The sequence below is a fragment of the Thalia democratica genome, chromosome 3 (assembly GCF_965202585.1).
Source record: "Thalia democratica chromosome 3, ktThaDemo2.hap1.1, whole genome shotgun sequence".
NCBI classification, from domain to species: Eukaryota; Metazoa; Chordata; class Thaliacea; order Salpida; family Salpidae; genus Thalia; species Thalia democratica.
In genome coordinates, this window is record NC_139167.1 from 75,491,778 (window position 1) to 75,512,913 (window position 21,136).

The 21,136-nt window shown below is 23.9% G+C and overlaps 1 protein-coding gene across 1 annotated transcript; it reads left to right on the plus strand.

The window, feature by feature from the left end:
- The first annotated feature begins 452 nt into the window (after window positions 1–452).
- LOC145832542 (homeobox protein ceh-34-like) lies at window positions 453–979 on the plus strand. The gene is made up of 2 exons (XM_082939857.1): window positions 453–635; window positions 803–979. The coding sequence occupies exons 1-2, from the start codon at window positions 453–455 to the stop codon at window positions 977–979; spliced, it is 360 nt and encodes a 119-aa protein (XP_082795983.1).
- Window positions 980–21,136: the final 20,157 nt, after the last annotated feature.

Genomic DNA, 21,136 nt, shown 5'->3' on the forward strand with positions numbered 1-21,136 from the left:
TAAATACTTAATGTGCAATTTTAGAATTAGAAACACCACAAAAGTTTAAATATAAAATAAAACTAACTACATTTGTATCATTTTAAATATATATATTATTGATTATTGTATTGTTTCACTTAACTCATAATATTATTTTTTTATAAATTATATTTTAGTAGATTTATTTTTTAACTTTTGATAAAAATTAACATACATTTTTAAAAAAGATAAAGACTCGGCTGAAAAAGCTTTTAAAGATGGAAAGTTCAAGTCTGTTTTTAATTTGTAAAAATACAAACTTTTTTTTAATACCTACTAATCTATACTAGAAATTAATATTTTGATTATTCCAAAAAAAGAAAGTTAATAAAACTTTGCTATTAAGAGAACTAATTAAAGTTTTTTTTATTAAAAGTGAAGTCAAGAAAATTATCCGAAATCATCAATTTCAACCAAAGTTTTACAATGAAATGAAATATTTGTGGTATGATGTACACTATTCGGAATATGCAATTGCCACTCGAAATTTACTGGATAGATATAAAATCGAGGGAGTTGGGGCTTGTTATGGAAAAAGAAGATTTCTGATTCGTCAGCAAAACCCTCCACCGGCATCAATTAGTGATGGAAAGGAAAAAAAGTACAGGTTTAAGGTCAGACAGGTTTTATGCTTATAAAGTTGTTGAGCTTAAAATTTTTGTTTTGTTTTTAGGAGTAGTAAACGTGTTAGCAAACCAAGTTATACATCCTTACAGTTTTAGATTTTTAAATGAGTAGAAGGTTTGATAGTATTTAACATGGAAATTCAAAATATTTTCAGGTACGAGATAGAAACGTTCTCGAAGCCTCATACAAGAAAAACATTTATCCAGACCAAAATGACGAGGAAAATTTAGCAAGAGAAACAGATTTGAATGAAAAACAAATAAAAGGCTGGTTTGCAAGAAGAAGAAAAAAAAAAGCCTGGATGCAGAAGAAGAGTAAGTCAATATCCTGACAATAACACTATATTTATATTATTAGGATAAAGCATGCATCTATGATATAAATAACATAAGTTTAAAAATTATTTTGTTAAAATTATTTGACTGGTAAAACATTCAGTTAGAGGTTTAAAATGATAAATGAAAAATAAGTTGTTTGAAATCTTATTTAACTTCTTTTGTAGTTGATATTACCTACTAAATAATCAAAATCAGTGTTAAGCCAAACAATAAAGTTTATCTATTTCTAAATAAAATAAGTAAACAGCCACAGATTTATGTTAAAAAAAAACCAAGCCCTTTTACTGTAAAGTTTAAAGCATACATACTTTTTGGTAAATAAGACATATTTTACGTATAACTATAACTAATAAGAACACACTTTAAATTTATTAATACTTTTATAATTTAAAATAGGTTAGAACGCTCCCTAAGCACAAACGTACCGGATCTTTCCAAGTTTCCATCATCCTCAAACCATCAAAACACAAGCCAAACGCCCTCTGCATCAACTAAAATACCGACCATCAACCAGGCAAATCTGGATACAATTGTTATGAGTTTGCTGGCGAGCCGCCTGAGAAACTCAAGCGTGCAAATTTCACCGTGGAAAAAAATACCATGGAAAATATTTTTAACAACCGGAAACGTAAAGTTACAGCTTCCAGCGGTGTCAGATATGAAAATCTTTTTCAAAGCTTTGACAGCGCTGAAAAATTTTTTAGCGGAGCGCAACTTTCTGATGCAAAATGTCTCTCTTCTTACCTGCGGATGATAAACGTGCTTAGAATATGATATGTCCCTTAAGTTTTCCTCAGGATTTATAAAGAAAACTTGAACATCTTGAAAAAGCTGGCCAACGATCGAAATGTAGCTGGTATGAGTCCGATTAATGAGTACCATCATTACTTGTCTATCTGGCACTATCCGTATTTTTAAAAGTAAAGAATTTTAAAAAAAGGTGTTGTGATGAACTTACTCCGTACTTTTATAAAGAAGACTAATGGAGTAATCAAAATTTGGTTATACTGATGATTTAACGATGATTTTATTTTATTTAATAATTTATAAATTAATATTTTAAAAGGTGTTTTTTACGTTTTTATAATTATATTTCATCTGTTATGAGTAGTAATACACAATTTTTTTTATTAATACACTTGTCTACTTTATTATATTTGTTGCATGTAGTTCAAATCAAACTTCTATTTAAGGGCAAAGATCTAGAATTTATTTTCCTCTAAAGTGGAGAAAAGTATCAATGATTTACTTAAGTTATTTTTTACTTCTTGATATGTGTTATTCTGCTGATAAAATAATAAATTGTAAAACTATGTTATAAACAGTTTAGAACTAGAGGTAGACACAAAAGTTCAAAAAACTAAAATATATGTTAGTGTCGATGTACAAAAAAGATAATTAAGACCAATTGTTTTTAAAGTTGTTAAAACATAATTATACCCTTTACCATGTAATTTTTAAAGCGTTTCAATTTAGTAAGCATTTCTTACAAAATAAAAATAAAATAATTTTATATTATCATTTATTGTACAATTTTGCAGAAATAATGTTTTTTTTTTCAAATATTTTTTTACATGTACCGCAACTTAACTAGTTTTATAGCTTAAAATTAGTTTTTGAAGCTTTTCAACTTCCCTATTTTAATTCCTCTATTCATTTGGATCAATATCTTTCAATTTTAAAATTTGAAAAGCTTATTGCTAAACATAAAATAACAAGTCGTAATAGTTTTAAAGCTAATTAGTTTTTTGTGTTTAACAGAATCAAAATGGTAACCATTTTGTAGTTTTATGAAAACAAATTATCTTAAGCAAATAACTAATGTCGCAGACTTTTTTGTTTTCATTAGAAAATAGAATCTTATAAATGTGAAAGATTTATCCTTCAAAGTAACCTTTAGTTATTTTTGTATGAAATATTTTTAATAAAATATCTAAACGAGCAACAATTGACATTTTCAAATCTCTTAACAATGTTATTTTTCATTTAAAGTTTATGATAAAGCTAAATAAAAATTATATCGTAGTCCGTCAATCAAACTTTGTGATTAATAACTTTTATTGACATGGATATTTATTTGATTATCAAAATAACTATGAGTTTGCCTAAAACTAAACTAATAGTAAACCCTTATCTAAGTTTTTAAATAAAGTTTTAAAAAAATTAAAATTATCAAAGTTGATAATAATTTCAGTATTAGAGTTCGTGAGATTTTTACAAACATTTAGTTTGTATAGATTTATAAGTTACTCAGTCTTTTTGGTAAAACAACAAAAATATAACGGACAACTTAAAACTAGTGAATTAGAAACTTTAAAAATACAGCTTGTGCAAGTTAACTATTTCTTATTAAGTCCAAACGAATTTCAACTACAAGTTAACCATAATAACCTAGTATTAAGTTTTGTTTTTAAAATTCTAGAAAAGCTTTTCTTAAAGTATGTTAAAACGTTTTCTTTACTTAAATAGTTTTTTAGTTTATATTGATATATAGATAAAAAGTCTATCATTATATTAAGTTATGAAACATGTTTAATGCTTTTTTATTAGTCATCTTTTGTTTATGCTAGTACTTTTATTAGAAAAGTAAACAGTTTAGGATCGTCATATAACTATTTGTATAATTTACAGAAATGTGTTGGAGAAAAAACACTAAACTGAAAAGGTAATATTTTAGATAATAAAAAAACTAAATTTGGAAACATTTTTAAGGTGCAATTAAAAACATAACTACGATAAAAATATGGTCATAAGTTAATTAAACATAGTTATAATCTTAAGGAAATGTACAGTAAAAATTCTAATGACTTAAAACATATAATAAATTAGATAACGATAAATGTTTTTATTGAAGAAATTAATTTTAAACTTTTATACTTGTCTTTAAATAAATAAAACAAAATTTAGTTTAAATTAATACAACTTATTAATATATAATTTTCTTAATTTTGAATTTAAATCTTTAAGTTGTTTTATTACAGTGTAATTGATTCACAAGCACTTTAAAATTAAAATTTAAGTCACATTTTGCTCATTGTTTAATCTTTTATTATATAAGTTCAAAAAAATATTTAACTGTAAATGAAAAAAATTAAGATAAAATTCACAAAATCAATGCATAATAACTAAAAATGTGACTGAATATTTTTAACAACGGAGAGACGTTTAAAAAACAGTTTTCTTGTTAGATAAAACAGCTTCCTTTTTTTGTAAAATAAATTGTTTAAACCACTTTCAAATAATCTCACAGTTTGTCTCAATTGAATTATTTGATTTTCTGTTTCTATCTTCAGTTTCTTTTTCTACGATCCCTGAGTAAAAATAAATTATTATGCATCTATTTTTTAAACAAAATTCGTTATAGCATAAATTTATACTCTTCTTGAAAATAGACTCTTTTTTAGATAACTATTTTGGTGTAAGTAAGGTAGTTACAGTACACTACCGCTTAAGTACGCAAATTGAACCCGACCAAAAAGTGCGTACTTAGCACGGGTAGTGCGTACTTTTTGACGACATAGTATAATATGAAATTTAGTTGTTTGTTTTCTTTCTTACAACTAGCCACCAAATAATTAAGCCAAACAAACAAGTCTTTTTATTTTAAATAACATTTAATACATAATTCGAATTTGTAAAATTTTTTTATAAATTTTAAAATGATTTATTTTTTCTATAAAAAGTTTCTACATAATTAATACATCCATTTAATATAGAAATTCAATGTCAGTCAATGATTTAAAAAAAAGTATTAAGCTACATTTTGTTTTGTTAGAGGAAAAGTACCAAACTACATTGTGTTTACCAAACATTTTCAAAACATCAACGTATGTACATTTAAATTAATTTATGACTTAACTATATTCTATTTGTAGGTTTTTTTAACTTTGTCATCTATAATTATTTATTTTATAGCATCAGAGCTCAAATATCATTATTAATTTTACTTTTCTGCAACCGCTACATAAGTATTTAGTTTATTGATATTTAATAACAGGACTCTCACAATCTCAGGTTACTTTAGACTACTCAGGTTTACTCACCCTAGTATAAAAGTTGTGAAAGTCTTAGGATAACTCAGCAGGTTGGCCATTCTACCTAGAAACATAAAATAATCTGGAAAAACTTGATGATTGAAAATTTAGGCAAAAAAACTGGAATTTCTTATAAGTTCTAGTATAACATCCTTTACTTTGTCTTTCTGGATAAGTGCGTACTTAAGGCGTGATGCGTACCAAAAAAGGTGCGTACTTAAGCGGTAGTATACTGTACTTAATTTTCAAACTTTTTCAAAACCAAAAATAGTACCAGTTAAAACAGTATATTAAGTAAACATCAGATAAGTTGTTTTATCTAAAATTTAAATAAAATAAAAATATGTGAATCACAAGAAAAATTGTCTACTAATATAACAATGGTTTTGAAAATTAATTATTCGAATTATTATACAAATGAGATAAGGTAATAATAATTTTTAAAACCCTTTTTCAAGACATTTAACCAAAATTTTAGTACTAAACTATTACTTTTATCCAATACTAACCAAACATAAAAAAAATAAAACAGAAGCGGTTATAACAACTTTAACTAAAAAAAGAACTAAAATCATAAATGCGTTGATTTTGCAGCTGACAGCGAGAAAGGCATTATTTTAAAAGCGTAGTTATTTAAATTCTCAAACAACTAACTTCCTCCGAAAGTATGTCGGCTTCCGGTACAAAGTCGAAAAATGAAAAGTTTTCAGACTTCACTCTCATCGCGTCGCACTTGATACAGTCCGTCTTGCATACTCCAGTGCACGGTTGTTCTTTGGAGGGTGGCCGCTGATACAACCTCTCTAAAAAAAAATGTTAAGTAAAATGTTTTAATGAAATGTAAATGAGCTTTTTAAGGTTTTTAAGTTTCGTTAAGCTTAAATGTGAATACGTTTTATCTTAAGTGATGTTCTATTCTTATTTTGAACTCATTAAAAAAATTTGCAAATAAGTGCAAATTTTAGAATAGTCATTTTTGTTGTTGATAGTGCTTGTCAATATCAAATATATTTGCTAAACGATAAAAAAGCCTAAAGTGTTTCTTAAAATACGTTTTAAAAAGGTGAGTTTTAATTTACACTTAGTTTGTGTCGGCTCTTATACTACAATGTCATTTTATATAAACTGTGTTTCACTAATTTAAAGTGTATACTTTGTAAGATCTTTATTTTTCACTGAGTTGCTACACTTGATTATGTAAATTTTTTCAAGATAAATTTTAGTTTTTTATTGTTTAATTCAGGTAAAATTAGTATACACATATAATAATTGATTAATACAAACAATCTGACTTAAAATGGAACTTAACCGAAAAAAAATTTAAGGAAGTAATAATATAACTATTTTAAAGGAGTATTAAGAATACTATTTAAACACTTGAAGCTTAAGTAGTCACAGAAAATACGTTCTTACAAATCTTAAATAAATTATACTTAATAAACTATTATTAAGGTTTAACAAACAAATTGAACAAAATAGTACTCACAATATAGGATAGACAACGATAATGCATATACTTTAAGAGGTTCTCACATTTATTAAGTATACAAAAATTTTAAAGTAATTTCATGTTACAAATTTTAAAACAAAAACCGATTAACTTTTCTAAACGAATAAAATAATGAAACATATAAACGAAGCACACAAACTAATAAACAAAGTGTACAATATTTAGTATATAATCTAAAGTTCTAATAAATTTTAAAATTATTTCTAGAAAAAATAAGAGTTTATATCGACCACATTACATTATCTTTATTATCATTACACCAAATTTAACATCAATTAATTTAAATAAAATAAAACACTAAACAATTTTAAGACTTAAATACGTTTATAGATTAAAAACTCACTTTGATTTGGAAATATGCTTGATTTGGCTTTTTGGGGTCCTGACCCTTTGATTTTCTTATATCGTTTCTGGACTTCTGTAGAAGGTTAATTTTATGTTTTTCTGTTTAATTTTAATTTTATTAAGTTTTTAAATAACCAAAAACAAATACGTCATTAGTATAAAAAATACAGGCAATTATAAGATTTGTGTATTAACTGACACAACAGAAACATTGAAAAAAAATCTTTGAATTAATTTTTCTTAAAGTAAAGTATTGTTTAATTTGATTTTTTTTTCATTGTACGTAAAAATTATACTGCTATAATCAAATTCATATGCTCAAATTAAATAATTTTGTTTTAAAAGGTGATAAATACAAGTTTTTTTTGGCTAAACAAGCAGAAGATAAAAAATAGTTTGAAAAAAACATTTAATTTACTCAATCAGGTATTTTTTTAACAAGCAATTTTTTCAAAAAAAAAAGCTAAACAATATTTGAAGGAAAAACAACAAATATAACATGTGTTTAAAGCATGAATCAAGCACCTAGTTGTTAAATCATTAAGTAAAGCATGCTAAAGGATATACAACAAAATTAAAAGATGGCCTAAACAACAAATTTCATGAAAATTTTCCTAGTTTTAAAACTAAAAAGAAAACAATAAATCAGTTACCTAAACAACAATGCTATTTAACTTTTAAAGACAAGAAAGACGGCTTAAACAAAAATTGAAAGACAAAATTGATAAAACAAAAAGATAGTCATAATAAACAAAATTTTAATAAAAACAAACCAACTTATTTACTGACGAAGTTAGTAAAAAGGGATCAAATTATATAAAAATATAAATAAACATAAACATAAACTTTCTAGTTGTTATTAATGAATTTCATTCGCGTATAAAAGAAAGCTAATAAAAACTACTTAAATTTTATTAACGAAAATACAGAAGCCAAATAACAAGACATAAATGCAATGCTTAACTTAACAAAATGCAAATTATATATCTATCAAGAAGTATAGATAAAACGAAAAAAAGAATAATAAAAAAAACTAAAATTTATTCCAAATTATCACAGTGGGCGGAAACTATGTAGTTGAAATTTGCAAGTAAATAAGCAATTGTATTCTACAATAAATTGAGAACACTATTGTAAAATCAATAACAGGACCGTATACAGACGATAAATTAAAATCTGAGGAGATAAATGGTTAGCGTTGTAGACCTAGAAAAAAACTGTGCATAAGCTCCTCAAGAATAAACGTAAAATTAAATTTAAACTTAAAACTGTATGATCATACAATTTCCCTCACCGTAAAGATATTTTAAACACTAGTTACGTAAACACAAAGTTAAACTTCACATAAACCATACATAAATGAATTTCAAGAGATGATAGAAGATATGCTTTAAAGATCAAGCAAAAACAATATAATTTTAAGCATTAAAAAAATGGAAATACTACCTAGAAACTTAACAACTATATTAAGGATCTTAAACTGTTCGTATGAAATTAAAATTTAAAATAAAATCATTCAATTCACCACACTTTAAAATCATTTTAAATACTCAACAAGTTGTTCAGAAGACTACAAACTCTTATAAGACTCAAATAAAAATCATAGAATATCGAGTAAAACTAATCTAAATATTAAAAAAAAAGAATTAAAAGCTAGGAGATAACTAAAAAGACAATAAGGATGATTCATGCAACTATAGAAAGCAGGAAACTAAAAAAAAGATACAATTAAATCAAAAAAAAAATTTAGCGCTAACTAGTTTAAAAAAGCATTGTAATTTTAAATCCATAATCTACAGTTACCTTTATATTATATCAAATTATAAAAAGCAACTGAGCTTTTAAAACCCTTTTATCTAATTGTGTTAAAACGTGAATTTATTTCAGTTATGAACTTTTAAATTTACAAATTTTGAACTGGCAATATATTTTTTTATGTAATCTCGCTATAAAGTAAGTTTTAAGTTATTTGATTGCTATTGTTTAAGTGAAATCTTTTTTTAACAAGATCGGTGTATAACTTACTAAATTGAAAAAATTTTGTATAAGTAAATTCGAATTTTGATTTTTCATTTGTACAAAATTTGTTAAAAATTTTTTAAATAATAATATCAGCTGCAAAGTTAAAGGCTTATTTATCTTTTATAACGTTAAAAAAATTCTTTTTTTAATTCTTTCTAATACACCAAAATTAAAAACACCTTTACAGATTAAAAAAAATATATTATGACAATAATGTAAAATTTAGAAAAGAATGTAAAGATATCACTGACATTATTTTATACTGAAAATGAAACTTTATAAAACAGTATACTTGTGATTATTTTTCTGTTATATGATTATATAATTCAAATTTAAAAGTCCTAAGATTTTGAAATTTTGCTGAAACCTGTTATTTATGGAACATTAATTGTTATTTCCTATAGATGTTCTAATTATTACGTTATGAAACTTGCATTTTTTTCTAAATTCTTATATGGCTCAAACTCTTTTACACTCACTGGTAAATTATATTTAATTAATAAATCAAATAAGTATAGCAAATTAAGTTCAGATAAATGATGCCAGTCAGGCTAGAGCAGTATATGTTTTACTATAGCTAATTCTGTATATAGTAGTAACTGACAAGTCTTTTAACTCAGTTTTGTTTCAAAAAATTTAACATTTTTTTTGTATTATTTTCTTAAAAGTTAGAATTAGTCAAATCTTAGGTAATTTTAAAACTTTACAACAAACAATTTAACCACACTCACTACCATGTAGAATTATAACAAAAGTTGAGGGTTCAATACATATTTTTCTGATTATTGAGGCTAATGGACAATTACACTAAAAAAAGTAATAATACTTAAGTCATATAAACTTATAGAGAGTTTTTTTTTTATTGGTTTAATGTGAACAGCCCTGCTGTTAGACGATATTCGCCCGAAAACAAAGAAAAGTTAGTGTATCAGTTATATAATTTTTAAGAATTATTATTTTTCACAGCATAATTACTTTTTGTTACCTAAAACGAGCTTTGATCATCGATCAACTTATAGAAATCAATGTTAGTAGTAGTGATGAAAATGATAAGTTGCGTAAGTTTGGTTTGGTATTAGTTACAGTTTAGTTTCTAAGTTATAGAAATTTGTTTTAAGAAATGTTTTGTCTTCTAACAGTTTTCTATTAAACTTTTAAGTTAAAATTTTCAATAAATACTTAATGTGCAATTTTAGAATGAGAAACATCACATAAATTAAAATATAAAGTAAAAATGACTACATTTGTATTATTTTTTAAAATATATGTTATTGATTATTTTATAATTTTACTTAACTCATAATATTAAATTACTTTTAGTTTTTTTTTGTAAGTATTTTTTTTTAACTTTTGATGTAATTTAACATAAACCTTGTAAACAGATAAAGACTTGGCTGAAAAAGCTTTTAAAGATGGAAACTTCAAGTTTGTTTTTAATTTGCAAAAATACAAACTTTAATTAAAACCAACTTATCTACACTTAATTTTTTTTGATTAATCTCAAAAAAAAGCAAATTAGTAATGATTATGCTATTAAAAGAACTAATTAAAGTTTTCTATATCAGAAGTGAAGTCAAGAAAATTTATCGAAATCATCAATTTCAACCAAAGTTTTACAATGAAATGCAATATTTGTGGTATGACGTACACTATTCGGAATATGCAATTGCCAATCGAAATTTGCTAGATAATTATAAAACTGAGAGAAGTGAGGCTTGTTCCAGGAAAAGAAAATTGCAGATTCGTCAGAAAAACTCCCACTGGTATCAGTTAGTGACGGGAGGGGAAAATGGCAAAAATTTTATTGTTATAATATATATATATATAATATAGTTATATATTATATAACTATTAATAATAATAATATATAATATATTTAAAATAGTTATAATATATCAAAAAATATAGCTTTAAACAATTTTAAATATAAAAAAAACTTTATCATAATTTTAAATAATTAAATCTTCCTTTTATAAAAAACTATTTTTTTTTTGTTTCATTTATACTAAAAAATTTAGTCAACTATACAAAACGTTGTTTTACGATTGTAAATTATTAACTTTCTTAAAGAAGATAAGTTAACTAAAAAAAGGTTTTGTTACATAACCAAAAGATTACTAATTGAAAAAAAATTAAACGTGTTTTGTAATTTAGATACTAAAAAACTTATAATTTGTATGTTAATAAAAGTTAAAAACCATTTTGGAAAATCAAAATTTTTTACGAGAATGTATTTTTATAAAACTTAACACTACTTTTTTATGGTTAACTTGTACTCAAAATTGTTTATAGTTAATACAAGATAGTTAGTTTGTACTTTAAAAGTTTTTAGCTGTCCGTTTTAGATATTTTATTATTTTAAGAGAAAGAAAACAGAATAATACAGTAAAAAAGGTAATTTTTTGACATACTCTACTTAGTAGAACCTGTAGATAAATGTATACAATTTAAACGACTAAAATCTAAATAAACTCATCAAATCTTTGTTGAAGTTATTTAAAAACTAAAACCAGTTGAAAATATATTTGAAAATGTGAATAAGATTTTTTTTTAAGTTTATTTTGCAGCAAATTTGTACCGATCTTGATTATCATTTGCGTAAACAAGTCAATTAAAATGACTAATCACCAAATTGATTGAACGAAAACAATATAAACTTATTCTAGCTTTGTCATAAACTATGAACAATAAGTACCAATGTTTAATTTTTTTTAAATGTCAAATATTGCTTGGTTAGATACTTTTATTTTAATGATTTAATTTTGATGAAAGATAATTACATTTAAATAAAATGTTGTTGTTAACTGAAATTTAATAAATATAGTACTTTATTGATAATCTTACGATAATTTATCTCCATAAAACCAATAACTAGCTTTTTATTTTTGAGTAAAACTTACTAACTATTTTTTAAATATTTATGAAACATAACTAACTTATCTTAAGCTTAAATTAACTTTTTCAAACCAAAAGAATTGAATAAAAAAATAATTTTAAGGTTTTATATTCTATAAGAAGCTACAATACTGCGAATTTACAAACCTTGTAATAATTACTTAAAAATATTAAGAAGGACTTTTATTTTAATAGTACAATTAGTAAAAAGAATATTAAACATTAAACGTTCTTTTTTGTTTTGTTTTAAGAGGAAACTTTAAAACGTTATTAAATTACTTCTTATCTGGAAAAATGTTGGTCACAACTAACCAAGGATAAATCAAAAATGTAAGCTTAGGGAGGTATTAAGTTTTTATTTTTGGTAATTTAGCTTGTTGATAAAAACATAACTTCAATTTATTTTAAGCATTTACAAAATATACCTTAAGTAAAAATTTATATCAGTAAATTATTGACACTTTTCTTCACTTTTGAGTAAATTTATTTATTTTAAAGAGTTAGCCAAATACAAGTTACTTTTTACTAACTAACATGCATTTTATATAATAAAATAGACAAGCGTTTAATAAACATAATTATTTATTACTACTAATAACATCGTAACTTAAGACCTTGAAACATATAAAAATCTTAACGAAATTAAAATTAACAAATCAACAGTATAACAAAAATCATCACAATACTCATCATATCCCTTACTTATAAAAGTACGGAGTAAGTTCATCACAACACTCTTAAAATCCTTTACTTGTAAAAATACGGATAGTGCCAGATAGACAAGTAATGATGGTACTCATTGACCGGACTCATGCCAGCTACATTTGGATCGTTGGCCAGCTTTTTCAAGATCTCAAAGTTTTCTTCATAAATTTTGAACAAAACTTTCGGGACAGTTCTAATTTTAAGCACGTTCATCATTCGCAGGTAAGCAGAGAAACACTTTGCATCAGAAATTTGTGCTCCGCTTAAAAAAGCTTCACTTTGTCCAGCGCCGTTGGAGCTGTGATTAAAATTTCTCTGTCTGACACCGCTGGAAGCTGTAGCTTCAAATACTCGGCTGTTCGAAGTATTGTCTAAGGTAGAAGCATCGTAAACAGTGACATTTTCACGCCTGTGTTTCTCAGGCGGCGCAACAGCAGACTCATAACAATTGTATCCGGATTTAGTCTGGTTGATGGTCGGTATGTCTGTTGATGCAGAGGGCGTTCTTCTTGTATTTTGTTGGATTGAGGATGATGGAAGCTTGGAAAGATCCGATACGTTTAAGCTGAGGGAGGTTTCTCTTCTGTTAAAAAATAGTTTCTTTATTTTGAAACAGTTTGTTTACTAGAAGCTGTTAAAAAAGGTTTTTCAAACTTAAAATAAAGCTTTTTTTAAATGATGAATTTAAATAGGTCAAAAAAAAAGTTTTTAATTTTAAAACTTAATACCTTATTTTTAATAATACCTATACTTTAACCTTATTATTTAAGTTTTTGCTAACCTATTAGCATTAGTTAAAATATATAGGTGGGGAAAATTAAAGATTGGAATGAGGCGTTACCTATATAAAGTAAATAGTGCTATTGTCATGATAACTTACAATTTTTTTCTTTCTTTTACTCTTTTATTTTTAAACCAGGTTTTTATTTGGTACTCAGTCAAATCTGTCTCTCTTAATAATTTTTCTATGTCATTTTTTTCTAGATAATTTTTTTTCTGGTAAAAGACTTCGAGAGCGTTTCTGTCTTGTTCCTGTATGCATTTTGAAATTCGATTTAAACTAGCTATACGTTAAACACTATAAAGTAGAAGTTACTTAAATAATAAAACTAATCAGTATGTAAATGTCGCTTTATCGAAATATTTAATGTTCCTAAAAACAAAACAGTACAAATTAAAACTAAACATTTATATATGCAGAATATAATTTTAACCTTGAAATGATATTTTATTTGTTCGCCATCGAAAATTGATGAGGGTGGAGGGTTTTGCTTACGAATTCGGAACTTGTTTCTGATTGTTTCTCCCTTGAGAACAATATATTCCGCATAGTGCACCTCATACCACAAGTCTCGCATTTCTTTGTGATACTTTTGCTGAAACTTATGATTCCGAATGATATCCTTGGCCTCACTTCAAATGTAGAAAACTTAAGTTAGAAACTTTTTACAGCTAAAGCGTTCTTCTTAGTCAAAATATATTATTAATACTAATAAATTTTTAAAGAGCATCTGTTTTACTTTTAGTTCGCTACTCTGATTTCTAGATATCATTATAAAATAATTTAAATGTAGATAATTAGGCTCTAGAAAAAGTTTATAATATTACTGGTTGAAAATAAACCTGAAATTTTTATCTTTTAAAGCTTTCTCAGCCAATTCTTTATCTGTTTGAGAAATTTAGGTAAAATGTGACAAAAATTTTTAAAAAACTATTGGAAAAAACTAAAATTTATTAAACATTATAGGCTTCGTACAAAACGACATAAAACATCGGTAAATATGTTTTGAAAGTAAGATTAATGTACCAAAAGTTAATTTTGATTAGATCTTTTGTGATATTTCTCATTCTAATAAATTAATCAAATATTTATTAGAAATTTTAACATAACCAATTATATAAAGACGGTTAGAAAGAGAATTATATGGTTTAACTCAGATAAGTATCACTGATAACTAAACTATTATCATTGCAAAACCAGACTCACGCAACTTGTCATTATGATCACTACTATCAGCATTGTTTTCTGAAGGTTGATCCATGTTCAAAGCTTATTAAATCAGACACAGCAACTGCTGTAAAACATAATATATTGTAAATTTCTAATACTAATACTTTGTTTTTTCTTCGTATTAAGCTGAAAATGTGTTCAGCTTGACTGCTTATTTCAAACCTCTAAAAAATTTTTTTTTTTCAAATTTTTAGGGATCATGAATTATCTTCTAACAGTACTTTAGTTATATTGCGTATTAGCATCAATAAACTAGCATTTTATATTATTACACTATTTTTAGTTTCTAAATTGTAGTGAGTGTGGTAACAAATAGTTGTTATAAAGTTTAAAAAGTATTCAAGATTAGACTAAATTTACTTTCAACAAAAACATACCAAAAAGCGTATTAATTTTTGAAAAAATAAAAAAATAAAATAAAAAGACCTGTCAGTTACTTATTATGTGTAGAATTAGCTGAAACAATGCTTTGCTGAGACATAGAACTAAAAATACTGTTTTAGCCTAACTGGCATCATTTATCTGAGTTTAATTTGCTCTACTTGTTCTTAAGTTGTTAATTGAATTTAAACTACTAGTAAGTGTAAACTAGTTTTAAGCATATAATCATTTATAAAATTTATAGAAATGCAAATTTGATAAAATGTTAGTTTAAAACTACACAACAAATAATAATTAATGTACTATTAACAAACAATTTCAGTAAAGTTTTAAAGTTTTAAAACTATCAAATTTGATTGAGTTAGTCACAAAACAGTAAAATGATCATCATTTCATTAGACACAATCTAAAGTTTAAATCATCGAACTAGCTTCCTTTTAGTTTTTAAATCATAAATAAATATAAACGATAAACTTGTAGCTTAATGGCATTGTGAAAAAAAAACTTATAACTTAAAGAATAACAGTATGTTTTGAACATTTAATTAAAATTAAACCAACGGCCCTAATCAGCAAATAAACTTTAATTGAAATTGTTAAGATTTTAACATAGCTTGTTGAGTTGCAACACATAAATACTAATCTAATAAATTTCATAAATAATATTATTACTATTTAAACTAAAATCAACTGATAGATTATAATGAACAACATTATTTTTAAAATTCATGTTTTATAAATCAGTATACTAACTTATTTTAAAACAATTTTAAAGTATAAGTGTAAGTTTTATAATTTAGTTTTATATCTTGTCAAATATTTTTATAATGTTACGACAAATTTTTCAAGGATTAAAGTTCTTTATTTTAAATAAGCAAATATATTTTTTTAATTAGTATATTCCAATTTATTTATGAATTTAACACTCAAGTTCTTGTTAAAAGAATTTTAATTCAGTAAAACATATTAAAATTATAATAGCATAAGTATGCTTAAAATTCTAATAAGCTAACTAGTTATTAAAATGAGTTTTGAAAATAAATAAACTGTACGATTATAATTTTTTATACTATTTGAGAATTTTGTAAAAGTTTTATAAGTATTTACTATACTTTCCAATTACCAAAACTATTTTTGTTGTTCAATATAAATTTTTATTTCTGATTATAACTTAGTTTACATAAAACCTGTAATTTTTGTTTAAATTTTTTTTTTTTTTTAAAAAACGGTTGTTTAATAGTTTGTATATATAGATAGTAAACTTTTTTAAAAGTTTTATACTTCATACTTGATATAAAAAAGTCTGAACTGTACTTAACAGTTTTCAGTGAGCTTAGAAAAAATAGTTTTCTTTTTCATATAATTACTCAAGTAGTTTCTTTTACTAAAACTCATAAATATCTAAAACTGACAGATTTAGTTTATTCAATTAGTATGATAATAACAAGATACTAAATAGTTTAAATAATGTAAAATAAAGTGTAATTTTATATTGTTTTAAAAATTAAATTAACAAAAGCGATGAAGTATTTTTATCAACCACAGCTTTTACAAAATATTAAGCAAAATGCGCTATGATTCAGAGCTATGAGTAGTGTATTGTATATTAAAACACTATAGGTTATTATTAAATCCACAAGTAAGACAGTTTGTAACATAATAAGAAAAAAACAGTGGTGAAAATTCAGCACATTAGGCGTATCTTATTATTGCCAGACGATTACAAGCTTTTAAATTTTCCTTCGTAAAGGTCTACGATTAAGAAGCATATTATAAGTCATACTCAAACTAAGTTTTGTGAAGTTTCATTTAAAATTAAAAACTAAAATCATTTAAATTGGTTTTCAACGATTAAAATGTAACAAAAAACCCACTGCAAACATAATATTAAGAGCTTAAAATTGACAAACTCCGAAACATTTTTCTATAACTTCGTTTGACAGTCTTAAATACTTAACAGAATAAGTATGTAGAGAGGTACGATTTACAAAATCAAAATATTTTGAACAGGTAGGAAAAAATTAAGGAATATGTCTATAAAACTTGGGATGGTTATTATTTTAGACTTTAGAAATAAAACTTAAACTAAAAGTCATATTTTATATTTAATATCTAAACTTAGCAGTTTTATAAAGGTTTATTTTATTTACTTAGTTTTAAGATATTACACCTTTAAACAATAATTTTTTTTATAAAAATTGCGTTGTTTTACCTTTTTGTTTTATCTATCTAAAAAAAGCACGTTAAAACATACTTAAAGGTTAAAATGTACTTCTAAAGTTTGATTGCCAGAAATTTTTCAAGGGCTAATACACTAACTTATCTGATTTGCTATGACCCATAAAAAGTAAAAACAAACCATAATTAAATATTAAACTTGATTGTTTTTAAATCATATTATGTTAAATTGATTTTTCTATTCAGTTTTCAAATTCTACCTTTGATAATTTCTTAATCTTGCGAAGTGTTTAATACTTAACCTAACCTAAAACATATAATGATTAAAAGATTAACGTACAATATAAATTAAAAGCTTTTTACACTAACGTAATAAGTAATTATTTGTATTTTAGGTAATTTCCAATTAAACTTATGATATATCATAAAAAAGTAATTTGTTTAATTTTTAAAGTTTGCTCTTGTAATTAAGCTCAAAGCTTAACTATTTTTTAACTAAAATAACCATTTGTAAGATTCGATTTAACTAATTAACTACTAACTATAAACACTAAAAAAAATTAAAAACTGATATTTGTCATTAGGCCGATAAAAGCTTTAAGAAATATTTAAATTTATTAGAAAAACAAGTCATTATACATTTAGTATCGTTATTTTAAGTTAATGGTATAGTCTAGTTGAATAGTTTTCTGATAGAATATTTTCAGGTTGTAAATGTGTTACTAATGCCTACAAAAAAAATTATCTAGTGAAAAAATTAAATTAACAAAAAGTTATATAAAAAAACGAGTTTTATTACTAAAAATGTGTTTAACGAACTGCTAAAACTACCGAACAACCGAACACTAACGAAGCAAGGATTAAATCTTATACTTTAATAACTATTTTTAAAGTGTAATAAAAAATTTAAATATTTAGTCTATTATATATTTTGAGTTCTAACAGTAAACATTAGAACCATGTAGTTAAATAATAACATAAAATAAAAGTGTAAGTAAATTTGTTACTTAAACGAAGAGTATGCAAAAAAAAAATATATTTAATTGGTGAAAAATGTAATTTTTCTTATTAGTTGTTATCGTTTTTGCTTTAAGTATGTAAAAGCTCGAAAGTTAGTTTTTAAAAATTTAAAATGTTTTGGCTGTAAAAACAAGTTATACCAATAACTTTTTAAAACTTAGCAGCTAAATGATTTTATTTGATATTTATGCCAAAGCTAGACATAGTTTATTTCATATTTTGACAAGCATGTCTAGTAATTAGCCATTTAAGTTGACATATTTATAATTTCAAAGTTACTTTAATAAAATAAACTTACTTGTTTTAAGCTGACATTTAGTTTATACCTAAGTTCTATAAAATATAACTAAGGTAAAGGTAATAAAGTCTGTTTCAGTTTTACTTTCTGGGCTTAAATTTTATTAATTAATTAAAATTAATTAAAATTAATTAAACGTGTTTTGTTATTTAGATAATAAAAAACTCATAATCTATATGTTAATAGAAATTAAAAACCACTTTGACAAATCAAAAGTCTTTACGAGATTTTTTATTAGTTTAACACTACTTTTTTATGGTTAACTTGTACTCAAACTAGCCATACATTAAATACTACATAACTTTAAGTTATCTAAATGTTTAAATTAATTGAAATGTATAACTTGGTTCGCCAACACGTTTAATTGTTTCCTAAAAACAACAACAAAATTAGAACAACTTTATAGCAAAATACCAGTCTGACCTTACACTTGTACTTTCTTTTCTTCCCGTCACTAATTAATACCGGTGGTGGGTTTTTCTGACAAATCTTAAACTTTCTTTTTGCGGAACAAGCCTCACTACTCTCAGTTTTATAAATATCCGTTAAATTTCGATTGGCAATATTTCGAATAGTGAACATCATACCGAAAATTTTGCATTTAATCGTAAAATTTTGATTAAAATTGATGATTTCGGATTATTTTCTTGACTTTACTTTAAATATAGAAACTGTAATTAGTTCTTTTAATAGCTAAGTTTTACTAATTATTTTTTAAGATTATTATTATAATTATTATTATAGATATATAGGTAGTAATTTAAGTTTGTATTTCTACAAGTTAAAAACTAACTTGAAGTTTCCATCTTTAAAAGCTTTTTCAGCCAAGTTTTTGTCTGTTTGAAAAATTTATTTTAAATTTTATCAAAAGTTAAAAAATAAATTTAGTTAAATAAAATTGAAAAAAAATATTATTTTGAGTTAAGTAAAAAAATACAATAATCGATAATAAATATATTTAAAAAATAGTACAAATGTAGTCAGTTTTATTTTATATTTAATCTTTTGTGGTGTTTCTCATTCTAAAACTGCACATTAAGTATTTATTTAAAATTTTAATTTAGAAGATTAATAGAAAACTGTTAAAATATTTAAAATTTTTAACCTTAATTACTATAACTAAGAAACTAAACTGTAATTATTACCAATCTAGACATACGCAATTTTTCACTTTCATCACCACTACCAGCATTGACTTCTTTAAGTATCTATCTTCAAAGATCGTTTTAGGTAACACAAAGTAACTGCTGTGATAAAAAAAAACTTTTCGAAAATTATATAATTGATACATTAATTTTTCTTCGTTTTCGGGCGAATATCGTCTAACAGCAGGACTGCTCACTTTGATGAAGCAAATAAGAAAACTTTCTATAAGTTTATAGAATACATAAATTATTAACTTTTTATTTGTGTCACTGTCTATTAACCTTTATAAACAATAACACCAAAAAACCAAGCAATAAAACTAACTAAAAAGACCTTTAAGTCGTTTTTCATAATTTGTAACAGCTGAAGTGAAGCTTTGTTAAATCTTTAAAGTAAAAAATACTGTTCTAGCCTGTCTAGCACTATCTAATACTGTTCATCTGAGTGTAATTTGCTATATTAATTTGATTTGTTAATTTATTTTAGACAGCCAGTAAGTGTATAAAAAGTTTGGACCATTTAAGCATTTAATAATAAGTAATGCAATTTTTAAAAATCATTAATTGAATATCTAATAGAAATAATAACTAATGTACTGCAAATAATCAATTTCAGTGAAATACTATATTTTTAAAACTTTTGAGATTGACTGAAATAGTCTTAAAACAAAAAATTATCTTCATTTCATTAAAAAAGATATAAAAATTAAGTTATCAATCATCTACCTAGCTTTCTTTTAGTTTTTAATTTTTAAATTAAATTCAAATGGTAAACTTTTAGATTAATAAGGTTGTAAAATTGTAGAAACTACAAACTTAAAAAAAAAGTTTATTTTAAATATGTAATCAAAAGTAAACCAACGTCCCTAATCAGAAAATGAACTTTAATTAAAGTTGTTTTAGTTTTAATCTTTATTTTGTTTAAGCCTGTTAAATAACAACACTAAAGTATTAATATAATGAATTTAATTAAATTGTCGACACTATTTGTTATTTACTGATAAGTTATGATGCAGAAATATTATTTTTTAATTTAAGGTTTCGTAAATCAACAGACTTAACAATTTTTCGACAACTTTAAAATGTAAAATTTTGATTTCGTCACTTAGAATTGTTTTTCTCAATATTTTTTTTAACCATTATGCTAAATATTTAAATGAACAAACCATTTTTTTATAAAGTAGATACTTTTTGTCTTTTTATATAACTTATCTATGAATTTTTTATTTGTTACTTTTTGAATGAATTTTTAATGCATTATAACACATTAAAATTACATTACAAAAGTATACTTTTTACTCTGATAAGCTTACTAGTTATAAAATTGGTATTTTTAATAATTAATTTAAATTATTTTGAATTTTATATTATTTGAGAGTTTAGTAAAGGTTTTATAAGTATTTACTACACTGTTCAACAATTTATACTATTATTTTTTGTTCAATTTGACTTTTTTTCTGAACACGACTTAGTTTAAAATTAAAATACCGTAGTTTGTAAAAAAAGAAAAAAATTAAGAACTTTAAAATGAGTTAGAAACAAAAATGATTTGATAAACTAAATTGTATTTTTTAATCTAAAATTAATTTTTAATAAAACAACTGAGT